General features: G+C 41.1%; 1 protein-coding gene across 4 annotated transcripts in view; it reads right to left on the bottom strand.

The window, feature by feature from the left end:
- The window catches only part of BRD9 (bromodomain containing 9), an 84,751-nt gene that overhangs the window by 19,963 nt on the left and 52,555 nt on the right, over positions 1–12,233 (bottom strand). For all 4 annotated transcript variants that reach the window (XM_087947132.1, XM_087947134.1, XM_087947133.1 and 1 more), the window contains exons 11-12: positions 8,527–8,659; positions 8,213–8,324 (exon numbers count right to left, since the gene is read on the bottom strand). In XM_087947132.1, coding sequence (XP_087803258.1) covers positions 8,213–8,324; positions 8,527–8,659 — 245 coding nt within the window. The remainder of the gene's footprint in view (positions 1–8,212; positions 8,325–8,526; positions 8,660–12,233) is intronic.

Below are 12,233 nucleotides of genomic sequence, written 5' to 3'. Positions count from 1 at the left end.
TCTCATCCTGGGAACCCTTTTTTTGAACCATTACCATCTGGCCGATGGTATAGAATAATAAAAACAAGGACAAATAGGCTGAAAAACAGCTTCTATCCCAGGGCAGCAGCTCTTTTGAATTCTGCTGTATAGTTTCAATGTTTGAAGGGTGAAGGATGTGTGTTTGTGTTTATTTTCATGGTCATGGTCATGATATGCACTGAATATGGTGTTTGATTTCACTGTACGAGGTGCAATGACAATAAAGTAAACTAAACTAATATTTTTTTCAGTCTTTAAGACATTATCGTGGCTAGAATCTTATAGTCCACATTTAAGAGCAAAATCGGTCTGTAATTTTCAAATTGCTGGGGATTCATATGTTCCTTGGGTATGAGTGTAATAAGTGCCTCTGTCCATGTCTTCAGTATTTTGGCTCGTTCTAAGGCCTCATTATACAAGACCAACATTAATTCCTCCAATGGCTCCTGAAGTTCTTTATGGAATTCCGCTGGTATTCCATCTGGACCCAGAGTTTTATTAGTTTTTTTGTTTCCCAATTGCATTTTTCATTTCTTTTATAGTTATTTTATTGTTTAGCATATCCCGTGCTGCATTAGATACTATAGGTAAGTCCCTTTCTTTGAGGTAATGTGTGATGTCCTCATCTGAAATTTCTTCCTGGGTATACAACTTGGTGAAAAACTTTTGGGAAATCAATTTCTTTTGATCTATCTGGGAACATAGGCTCCCATTTTCATCTTGCAGTACTGGTATTGTTCTTTTCTCCTGTTCCTTCTTTAACTTGTGCGACAGCCATCTCCCTGGTTTATTTGCATTCTCAAAATAGTTTTGTTTCACTAGTTTAAGTTTTCTGGCATTTTCTCTTGTAGGTTTAAATTTATTTCATGTTTCACCAGGTCCATTTCTCTTTTGAGTTCCTCATTGCGAGGGTCTTTCTGCATATTAGCTTCCACGTTTTCCAATTTCTCCTTCCATTCCATCTGTTGTTTCTTTCTTTCCTTAATTCTTTTCACTGCATAAGCTATTGTTAAGCCTCTTACATAAACCTTTGTTGTATCCCACAAATTTTGTACTGTTGTCTGTTCTTTCAAGTTGATTTCAAGGAATACTTTTAATTCTTTTTCTACCATTTGAATATATTCTTTATCTCTTAATAGATTTTTACTGAAGGTCCACCTCCCGGTCTTTCTCTTTCCTCTCTATTTCATTTTGAGTGGGTTATGATCTACCCAGGTATTTGGTGAAATTTCCATTACCTCTACATTTTCCATTAATCCCGAATCCATCCATATCATGTCTATTCTAGACCACGATGTGTGAGGATTGGAAATGAAGGTGAATTGTCTTTCAAGAGAGTTTAATTCCCTCCAGGTATCTTTCAAATTCAATTTTTGTGCCATTCTATCAAATGCAGTTGGAAGTGTTATCTTTTTTTATTCTTACTACTTTTGAAATCTTTTTCTATGTCAGACACTGCGCTGTAATCCCCTACTATGCACACATTCACTTGTTCAGTTTCTATTATCTTACAATGAAGTTTAAAATAAAATTCTTTCTGATTTGTATTCGGTGCATATATTGTTACTAAGAGTATCTTCTTTTGATCTATAGTTATCTCGATAAGTAACATCCTTCCATCCTCATCATTGTAAATTTGCCTTGGGTTTAGCCAATCTTTTATATATACCGCAACACCTCTCTTCTTTTTGTTTGTCATGGCCAGATGTAATTTATCTAATTTGGGAGATTCTAAGACATCTTCTTGTTGTTTTGAAATGTGGACTTCTTGCAAACATGTGATATCTGCATTTTGTTTTTGGAGCTTTGCAAATGTCTGTTTCCTTTTAATTAACAAATTTAATCCATTTATATTAACTGACAATAAGGTAGTTCCTCCATCCATTTTACTGTTTGTATATATTAACTCTTGATTCTTTTCTTGTTCTAAGTTCTCTCTGCGGTCTGTTGTTTTCTTCTTCCTCTCGGCTCTTCTGTTCTCTTAACTCCCGTTCTGTCTCCTTTTCCTCTGACATTTGCTCCTCTTGATTCCTACTCTCCATCTCCTTCCTGCTTTCTTTTTTCTTCTTCAGTTCCCAAGCAGTGCTCGTGAAACTCATGTGCCTTGCCCAACGTATCAATTTTAATTTTCTTTTCCTGCCAGGATACTAAGAGTCCTTCTGGAATGAACCACCTGAACGCAATTCCATTTTTAATCAGTTGAAATGATAAAAAACTGGTAGTTAACCCTCCTGAGTATCTGTTTCAGAGTCACCACCTCACTACCTTTATAGATTAATGGCTCATCTCTTTTTTCCATACAGCAGGTCTCTAGTTGTTTTTCTCACAAACCCGTACATGTACCTCTCTTGGTAATTTATGCCTACACACATAGTGTGTTTATACTCTGTACAACTCATCTATATCATTCCAAACCTCTTGCTTATCTTTCTGGAGAGCATCCGCTATCAATTCTGTCATGAGAGTACGTAGATCTTCTTTCCTATCCTCAATGACATTCTGGAATATGAGAAAGAACGTGCTTTTTCCAGTTCTAAATGAACCACTGCCTCCTGAAGCTCACTGTACAGTACTTTCCAATTCTGTTCTGTCACTTCTAGCTTCTTTTCCACATGCTCAATTTTGACTTCCATCGATGTCAATTTCTGTTCATTCTTTGCCATCGCCTCTTGCATTATTCCAATTTTATCATTTAATTTCTGTATGTCTGTTTTCACTCCTATATCATTCTTCATTTCACTTTTCAAATCCTCATGGTTTTTCGCTATAAGTTCTTGTGTCCTTACCATCATCTCTTGCATCATATTTAGAGTTGACTGTACAATCTGCAGGGTTAATCTGTGCCCAGCATACCGTGTTTCTCCAACAATACGGCCACCCCAATAGAAAGTCCCAGCATGTTTTATAGGCATAAAATAAAATTAAGCCTCTTCCCCCCAAATTTAGGCCTATTTTAAAACATGTGAAATGGGGGGAAGGGTGGGGGGGCTTGCTGTTAGGAGCGCCCCTCAGGCAGCCACCATGCCTCGCTACCAACCTCCCTACTCTTGCCAAGTACTTTTGCTGCAGACCCAGGTATGGTGCTGCCTGCAGGCCGGGTCAGCAGGTGGTCGGCATCGGCATGGATGTCAGCTTCTGTATCGGTGGGGCACTTCGGATTGGGAAACCTTCTGCCACCATTGCTTTCCCTTCTGCCCATGCTGCGGCAGCATTTGGAGTGTCAATGCAGCGTTTGGTGCAGCCACGTGGGGCCGGCCAGGGCTCCCTCCTACAACCAGAGCCCCACTGGAGACACTCGGCTACAGGAGCTCCTGTCGCCGCCTTCCTGAGCATCGTTTGAAGGCAAAGCCCATTCTTTTAAAAATGACGGCCTACTACGACAAAGCCTCCCCTGCCCGAGAGGACAGCCCAACCCCATGAGGGGAAGCGAATCTCCCGGAGCCACAGCGCAGGACTGGTTCACCCTGGGAGAAGCACCCAGCCGCCTTCCCTGCATGGTGCCCGGCAGAGCATGAAGAGCCTCACCTGGGGCGCCCTGCGCAGCTGACAGGCAGGCCCTCCTGCCCTGCAGCAGAGCTCTGGCCAAGGCAGCGGGTGCCTCCCCACCGGACCCTCCGCTCATCCCGCCAGGGCCGCGCTGGAATCAGGCGGGCTGGGAAGATCCGTGGAAGCGATCCGCCAGTGCGCACCCACCTGCCAAGCGAAAGAGCTGGGCCAACCCGAGCTTGGTTTCCTGAGTCCCTCCAGCCCGACCCCAAAAGGGCCACTGGGAGGCCACCCAAGGCAGTGATAGTGCCCACACATCCACAGACAGGGAGGCAAGGCGACTGCAGCGCCGCTTCCCTGGCCGGTGGGTCCAGCGGAGGGAGCCCGCAGTCGCCCATCTTTTCTGCCCCTCGCCCAACCTGTCCCCATCCCCACACACCTCCAAATGTGGCAGCAGCTCCAAACGCGACGGCATGGGCATCAGGCAGAGGCACTCACTCGGTGGGGCTCAGCTTGGAGGAGGACGCGGTGCGGGCTGTTGCCTCACCTCCCTGTCTGCACAGACTGCCCGGCTCCAGCATGGCCCTGGCGGCTTGAGCAGAGGGCCTGGCGGGGATGTGCCCGCTGCCTTGGCCAGAGCTCTGCCACCGGCAGGAGGGCCCGCCTGTCAGCTGTGCGGGGCACCCCAGGCAAGGCTCTTCGCACTTTGGCCGGCACCAGGCAGGGATGGCAGCTGGGTGCTTCTCCCGGGGTGGGCACTGCGGCACTGGGAGATTCACCTCCCCACGTGGGGTTGGGCTGCCCTCTCGGGCGGCTGAGGCTTTGTCGTAGTAGGGCATTGTTTTTAAAAGAATGGGCTTTGCCTTCGAACAACGCCCGGGAAGGTGGTGACAGGAGCGCCTGTAGCTGAGTGTCTCCGGCGTGGTTCTGGTTGCAGGGAGGAGCCCTGGCCGGCCCTGTATGGCTGCGCCAAATGCTGCGGTGATGCTCCAAACGCCACGGCAGCACAGGCAAAAGGGAAAGCAACGGCGGTGGAAGGTCTCCCGATACGAAGTGCTCCAACGATGCCGAGGCCGACATCCATGCTGATGCCGCCTGCCCGAGGATACAAGGGGCGGGATTTAAGTCACCCTCGAAAAGACGGCCTAGCCATTTTTTCAGGACACAAAAAAAAAAAAAAAAGACCCGGCCTTATTATATGAGAAACACGGTTGTATATAGTGACCTTTGCCCCGAAGTGGAGGATATACTCGCTATCACCTTCTTTTCAGTTTTTATAGTTATTGTTGTCGTTGTCATTTTCAGGGTCCTTAACAAACTCTTCCAATCTACCATGAAATGGCACGTTTAGAGCTACCCCTTGTTATCTATTATGTCCTATGTAGTATTATAATATTACAATAAATTATCTCATATATTATTCCACTATATTTTATCTATATTCAATATTCAATCTTCACTAGTAGAAAATACTCAGTTGATTAATTAATTAATAACATTCTACTTTATCCTTATAGTTGCAACAGAATACCAAATACCAATTATAATCTTTGATTGTCACTAATAATCAATGGTCAATAATCAATAATTTATCTAATAAATATAATTAATTCATTAATTAAATTATTTAGAGTCCTAAATATATTGTATAAATTACTCAACTATAAATATACCTTCAATCCACAGTTTCAAATACAATATATATTATTTGCACAAGAACATTTTCAAAAAAAATGTTAGTGTCAGGGTATTACTACTTACTCAAATATATTTAACTCTGATATTCAATATTAGTCATTGGATCACTATAATATATTATATAAATATTGTGGTGTGTGTGTGTGTGTGTGTGGTATTCAGCTTTGTTTGGGTATTTTCGTTATAGTTGTGCTTTTAAAGTTGTAGCGACGTTTCGGCAGAATCTCATCTGCCATCATCAGGCTCATGATGGTGGGAAAATACCCGAACAAAGCTGAATACCATACATACATACATACATACATACATACATACATACAGTATATTATTTACAGAGCTTCCAGCTTTCTTTCCTCAGCAATTCCCTGTCTCTTCAAGATGTCTTCTTTTAAACTGCAGTCACTATGATTTGTCGTTTTGACTTTTTCCTGCTGTACTTCGTTCACAGTCCTTGCTGTGGTTGATCTCTCTCTCTCTCTCAGTAATCGCCAACAATCAAAAGTTATTCTCCAGCAATCTTTTCTCTCCTGTTGATTCTGCCATCCACAAACGCAGGAAACCGTTGCTTTTCCTTTCTCTTTCCCTGCCTATCATCTGTCAATCTCTCAGTGCCACTATTCAATTACTTAGTCCACCATAAAAGCTCCTACCACCAAATCCACTGCCTGCTTCTGTCTCTCGGTTCGAAGCCTCTCTCTTCCTTCACTACACCAAGTCTTCTCTATACAGCTACTTTCTTTTTATCTCACTCTTCACCATTATTCGTGTTGCTTTCCACTCTTTGCTTCCTTCATCGATCGGTCAGGCAGCCACATCTCTGGATCAGATCATGAAGACCAATCTCTTTCGCGCCGGTTTTCGGGACTTATTACAACATCAGGGAGTCACGGCTCTCCCCGACGCCTCTAAATCTTCTCCTTTCTATTGCCGGTCCCTCCAGGATCCGTCTTCACCCCTATGGACTACTGATCGTGAAACTTCAGTCATTCAGAAGGGAGATCCATTCCTCTGCACCATATCAGTGTGGCACCACAACTGGAAGTCCAGGAATTTTCTTACATTAACTCTTATAGAAAAAATCATGGACTGCAAAGAGTTTAGGAAGCATCAATGGGTTCTCATTGTTAGATGATATTAATTAGGAGAAGGGTACAAAACATTTGCAAGACATTGCATATAGCATGGAACACAGACAAAAATATCATTGATGAGAAAATATAGTGCAATATGACATTACCAAGAACTAGGTGTCCTTCCAAAATAGATGAAAAAACAAGAAGAAAACTGATCCAAGAAACTGTCAAGAGCCTACAGCAACAACAAAGGAGCTGCAGAAATTTCTGGAAAATAGTGGTCTCCCATATTCTTCATATGTCTGGGCTGTAAAGTAGAGTAGCAAGACAGAAGCTTTTTCTTACAAAGAAAAACATCCTAGCCCAGCTACATTTCATAAAAACCTACATCAAGTATGACAAAAATATATGGGAAATGATGTTAGGGTCTGATGAGACCAAAGTTGAACTTTTTGGCTATAATTTCAAAAAATATGTTTGGCTCAAAAACAACACTGCACATCACCAAATGTACATTACACCATACTCACAATGAAGCACAAAAGTGGCAGCATTATGCTTTGGGGTTGCTTTTCTTCAGGGGTTTTAGTCAAGATGAGGGAATTATGAATAGTTCCAAATATCAGTCAATTTTGACCCAAAACTTTCAGGCCTCTGATAATACTGAAGATGAAGAGAATTTCACCTTTCAACATTACAACAACCCAAAGCATACCTCCAAATCAACTGAAGAATGGCTTCACCGGAGCAAAGTTTTGGAACGGCCCAGCCAGAGCCTGGAATTGAATACAATTGAAAATCTGTGGGGTGAACTGAAGATGGCTATGTACAGGAGATGCCCTCACAATATGACAGATTTGGAAACCTTTGCAGGGAAGAGTGGGCAAAGATTCCAAAGGCAAGATGGGCCATTTAGAGAAATTCCTACCCCAAAAGGTTGAATACTGTCATAAAATCAAAGAAGTATTAGTTTAAGGGTATGTATACTTATGCAATCACATTATTCTAAGTTTTTAACTGTTTCCCCCCCTTGAAAATTTCAGTTTCTTTTTCAAATAAAATGTACAATTTATATGTTATATTTTTATGTTGTTGCTATTAATATATTAATATATGATTAATATATATTATTGGATTTAGTTAGTGTAGTGAAAAGAAGGACTAGGGGTGACATACTAGGCATGTTCCAATATTTGAGGGGCTATCACAAAGAAGAGGGGATCAACCTATTTACCAAAGCACCGGAAGGCAAGACAAGAAATAATGGATGGAAACTAATTGAGGAGAGAAGCAACCTAGAACTAAGGAGAAATTTCTTAACAGTGAGAACAGTTAATCAGTGAATTGGCTTCCTTTCAGAAGTTGTGGGTGCTCCATTACTGGAGACTTCTAAGAAAAGATTGGACAGTCCCCTGTCTGGAACGGTATAAAGTCTCCTACTTGAGCAAAGGGTTGGACTACAAGACCTCTACTCTATTATTCTGTTTTATTCTATTAAAAGCAGGGAAAATTTTGAAGTAATTTATTTTGGTCTGATTTTTTTTACATCTCAAAAACCTGATTTTAACAGGGATGCATTAGAGTTTCTACATCCACTGTATCTTCTATGCCCGGCATAGTACACTCTAAAAATTTATCTATGCACAAAAAAGAAAAGAAAAAGGAAGTACTCCTAGACCTTTAAACTACCTTTGTGATGAAAAGGATACTTTTATGACTATGTCAAATATAATAGCTTTGATTTTAAAAATTGACTTTATAGAGGTTTTAGTTGTAATTTAGCTATAGTGCATTTAGATTATGTGGATAATTTATTGTTTCAATAAAAAAGCTGGTTTTAAGAATAATTTCAGCTATAAACTATTGAACCTCAACAACTTCAACTCTGTATTATAAAGTAAGCTTTGATAGGAAAGTCTGTTGAGAACACTTACCTGTTTTAGTTGATAAATAGACTTGGAATGATCTCCGCCAGTGATCTGATCCAGCAAATCGTCTACTATTTTTTTACTATAGCTTCCAGAATCTTTCACAAATTCTTGAAGACTAAAAGAAATTCCAATGTAAAACAAATATCAGATGCATTCATATTTTGCTTTTGACTATGTTCCTTGGATATTTTTATAACTATTCTCTTTGTTATTTATACTAGCTTCTAAATGAATTGGGCTCCTTCATATGCCAAGGTCATTATATTGCCAACACTGTTTAGGATTAGGGGTTCAATATTGCAGTTCAACAATCTTACCTTAAAGCACACTGAATCCCAGTCTCATCTCCATATGCTGAATACAGCAGCTCCATTTCATCCATTTTCAGATCATGAAAGATAGAGTGGTTTTGCATTGAAACCACTGTATTAGCATTTGAAAGAAATGTAACTGAAAATATAAAATATGTGTTTGAAATATTCTGCAAAAAGAGCTATAACTCTTAGGCTTCATATATTTTACAGTAAATAACTGGTTATACCTTGGGTTTACTTTGGTAGTGTGATTCCTAAAATTATAAATCAATTTGTGCAACCTTTACAAAGAATAAAAAGTGTGGTGAACAAATAAGACAAAAAACACAAGTCTTTTGGAGTTATCATTTAAGCACTGTTCATAAACCATCCTATAAAGTGCCTTCTCTTATTTTAATGCCAATCTCTATATTTTTATCCCATATCTTTGTTGACATTTTCAGTGGAATCTTTTTGAAGAAGGACTTTGATCTTTGATATCCTGCAAAGCTCAGGTAATCTAAAGACACTCAATATAAATCAAAGTCAAGGTAATAAACAGCAGCCAGACTCGAAGAGCAGGAAAGTGAGTTCTCAACCAAGTTTAACCTTTCTTCGTCCTATCTACCTGTTTATATTGAGAATCCCGATACAACCCCTGACCACATCTGGCCCTTTGGCTATCTCTGTTGGGTACATGTGAGGTCAATCATAAATTAAAAATCAAATATAACTAAATGTATGCCTACAATTTGTATAATTGCAATTTACACAAAATTGTTCTTCATTTTATAAAAGATTCAGGACACTGCTGAGATTCCACAGATGCAAAAGGGGTAAATTCTTCCTCTTTGCCAACTTTATCCAATATAGTAAACTTGAGGTATTTATTATATTCATTTAATGTTTTCATCAGGAGTTACTTCAAGTATGTTTTTTACCCACAGCATTTTCTGGAGCATCTCAGAAAATCAAGGAGCTGGTTAGGATCAACATGAAGGGAGACATCATTCAGGAGCAATGCTATCTAGCAGACTAGTGATTGCTGAATTTCAGAAACTTACAGTATATTTAGTAGAAATGCCTTGCAGATTGCTAGGTAAGTCCTAAGCATCGTCTAAAATCCTTATGGATCTATTATACATTTGCAAGAGTCACCTTAATTGGCCTCAGATTCAATTAATACTAACATTTTTCCATGACAAGGAGCTAATATAAATGTTCCCCAGAACCAGATTATATTTATATACTCCATGGTAAAGATCAGATCTAATGCATGGCTGCTTTTTTTATTATTATTTATATTGCTGCCAACTTGTACGTGGCAACTCAAGGCAGCTTACAGAACATAAAAGCACAATGTAAAAGAAATAATAATAAAAAATAATAAAACAATAACCCCACCACCCCACTCTGGTGACAACACACATATAGAGCAATAGTCAAGACGGGAGGTGACTAGGGCATGAGTGATTGTGAATAGGGTTTGAGAAAGGCTGTAACTGGCACACAACCTGCAGTTGCACAAAGATCCTCCTCGCATGATACCCATCTGCTCATGAGTCCAGGAGCACCGCCAGATTACACGTGGGGCAGGATCTGTTTGGGGCAGTGCCACCTCACCCAATATCAAAAGTGGCAATTCTCCATGGACAAAAGAATCACAAACCCAGAGCCACTTGATCTTGCCAGGCTTCAGTTTCAACCCATTGCTCCCCATCCAGCCTTGGCAGCCTCCAAGCACTGTGAGAGAGAGGTCACAGCCTTGCTTAACTCACCAAAGACTGAGATATAAAGCTGAATATCATCAGCACACTGATGATACCTTAGTCCATGGTAACAAATGATCTTACCTTACAGCTGCATGTAGATGTTGAACAAGAGCAGAGAGAGTACTGAGCCCTGAGGGACCCCGCAAAGTAGTGGGCAAGGGCTGGATCTCTCGCTTCCTATTAACACTGACTGAGAGCAGCCACAGAGGAAGGAAGTGAACCAGGATAGCACAGAGCCCGCCCCCCAAAAAAGCTGCTGCAGCAGGATACCATGGTCAATGGTACAGAAAGCTGCCGAGAAGTCAATTAGAGCAAGGATGGATACACTACCCCATCTCATTCCCGCTAGAGCTCATCAAAATGCCATTTTTGTCTCATATTCTGACCTGAATCCTGATTGGTAGGGGTATAGACAATCCATTTCATACATCCTCCTGCACAACTATCTTCTCAACAACCTTTCCCAAAAAGGGAAAATTAGTGACAGACTGAAAATTATCCAACAGGGTGGAATCTAGGGACACCTTCTTGAGAAGAGGACAGATCACAACTCCTTAAAGTGCTGAGGGACTACCCCTTCCTGTAAGGAAGCATTAATCAGCACCATAGCCCAGCCGCCTGTCACTTCCTGGGAAGCTTTCACAAGTCAGGAGGGACATGAGTCTAAAACATAGGTACTTGAATGGATACTCCCTAGGATCCTGTCCACTTCCTCAGGAGCAACAGGGTCAAACTGTTCCCAAGCAGAGCAAAAATCTGCTTCAGGGGCCTCCACCAGATCAGCAACCATACTGGCATCTAACTGGGAATGAAGTTGAGTGATTGTCTTCCAGAAAATCTGCAAATTCCTCAGCGTGCCCCTTAAAGCGGACTCATCCTCTTTCCCCAGGAGGAGATGGCTCACCTTAAATAGGGTTACTGGTTGATTATCTGCAGAAGCAATTAATGTGGAAAAGTATTTACACTTCACCGCATGAATCACCATGAGGTAGGCCTTAATAGCAACTGTTCCCGTGTTCAATTGAATTCATCCCTTTACTTCCGCCAAGGGCGTTCTAGATGTCTCTTCATCCCTCTCAGTTTCTTTGTATATCACTGAGGACAGAGGTCTACGGATGAGGAGAGATCACAGGGACACAATCTATCCAATTATGTGATTTGTCGTGGCAATAATCTAGGACAAAGCCACAGCTATCGTGGTAGCCATCAATTTCCAAGTTATCTGTGGCCTCAGTCAGGACAGGATAAAATTGCAGTGTCCTGATTGAATCCATAACTATTCCAACAATGGGACTGAACAACTCAGAAGGGGATACTGTACCAATATGTGAGAAAGATATAAGAGCAGCACCCCTGTTTGTTCTTCTGGCTCAGACTCACAAATATGGCCTCACATCTGGTTATAGTTCTTCACAACAGCCAAAGTTTCCCCATACAATGCCATATCATCTCTCTGCTCCAGGTGTAGAACTAATGCAAGATATGGAAATTGTCTGGATGGATTTCAGTGCAAGAGATTCCTAGCTCTTTGACCAGCCAAGTCTTACTGACATATGCCAGATTGGGCCTCTCATCCACAACTAAACATTAAATAATAGATAATGATAATTTTATTACAAGCAGATCTTGTACACAAAAGTGTAGGCCTGAGTCACTGAGCCCATAAATTTGTAGGATCAGAAGTAAAGAGTGAAACCAAGTTTGTAATCTCTTTTCTTTTGGAATGTGGCCATCCACCAACTCCCAGAATACTTTCCCCTTCCCATTACTAACATTAACTGCCTCTCTGTCTTTACTTTGACTCTGTCTCACATTTACCTCCAGGTCATCCCACTCCCATGCACTCCCAGTTACTCCACCTCTATGGAAAAATAATCCATACCAAGTGCAAACAAATCACAATATCAAAAATCTTCATGTGACAGCTGTACCAAATTTACCATAATTTCCTACATTCCT

This window comes from Notechis scutatus, chromosome Z (assembly GCF_049901735.1).
Source record: "Notechis scutatus isolate UNSWTSFEM ecotype Mainland chromosome Z, rNotScu1.2, whole genome shotgun sequence".
NCBI classification, from domain to species: Eukaryota; Metazoa; Chordata; class Lepidosauria; order Squamata; family Elapidae; genus Notechis; species Notechis scutatus.
This window is presented reverse-complemented; position numbering and strand designations above follow the sequence as displayed.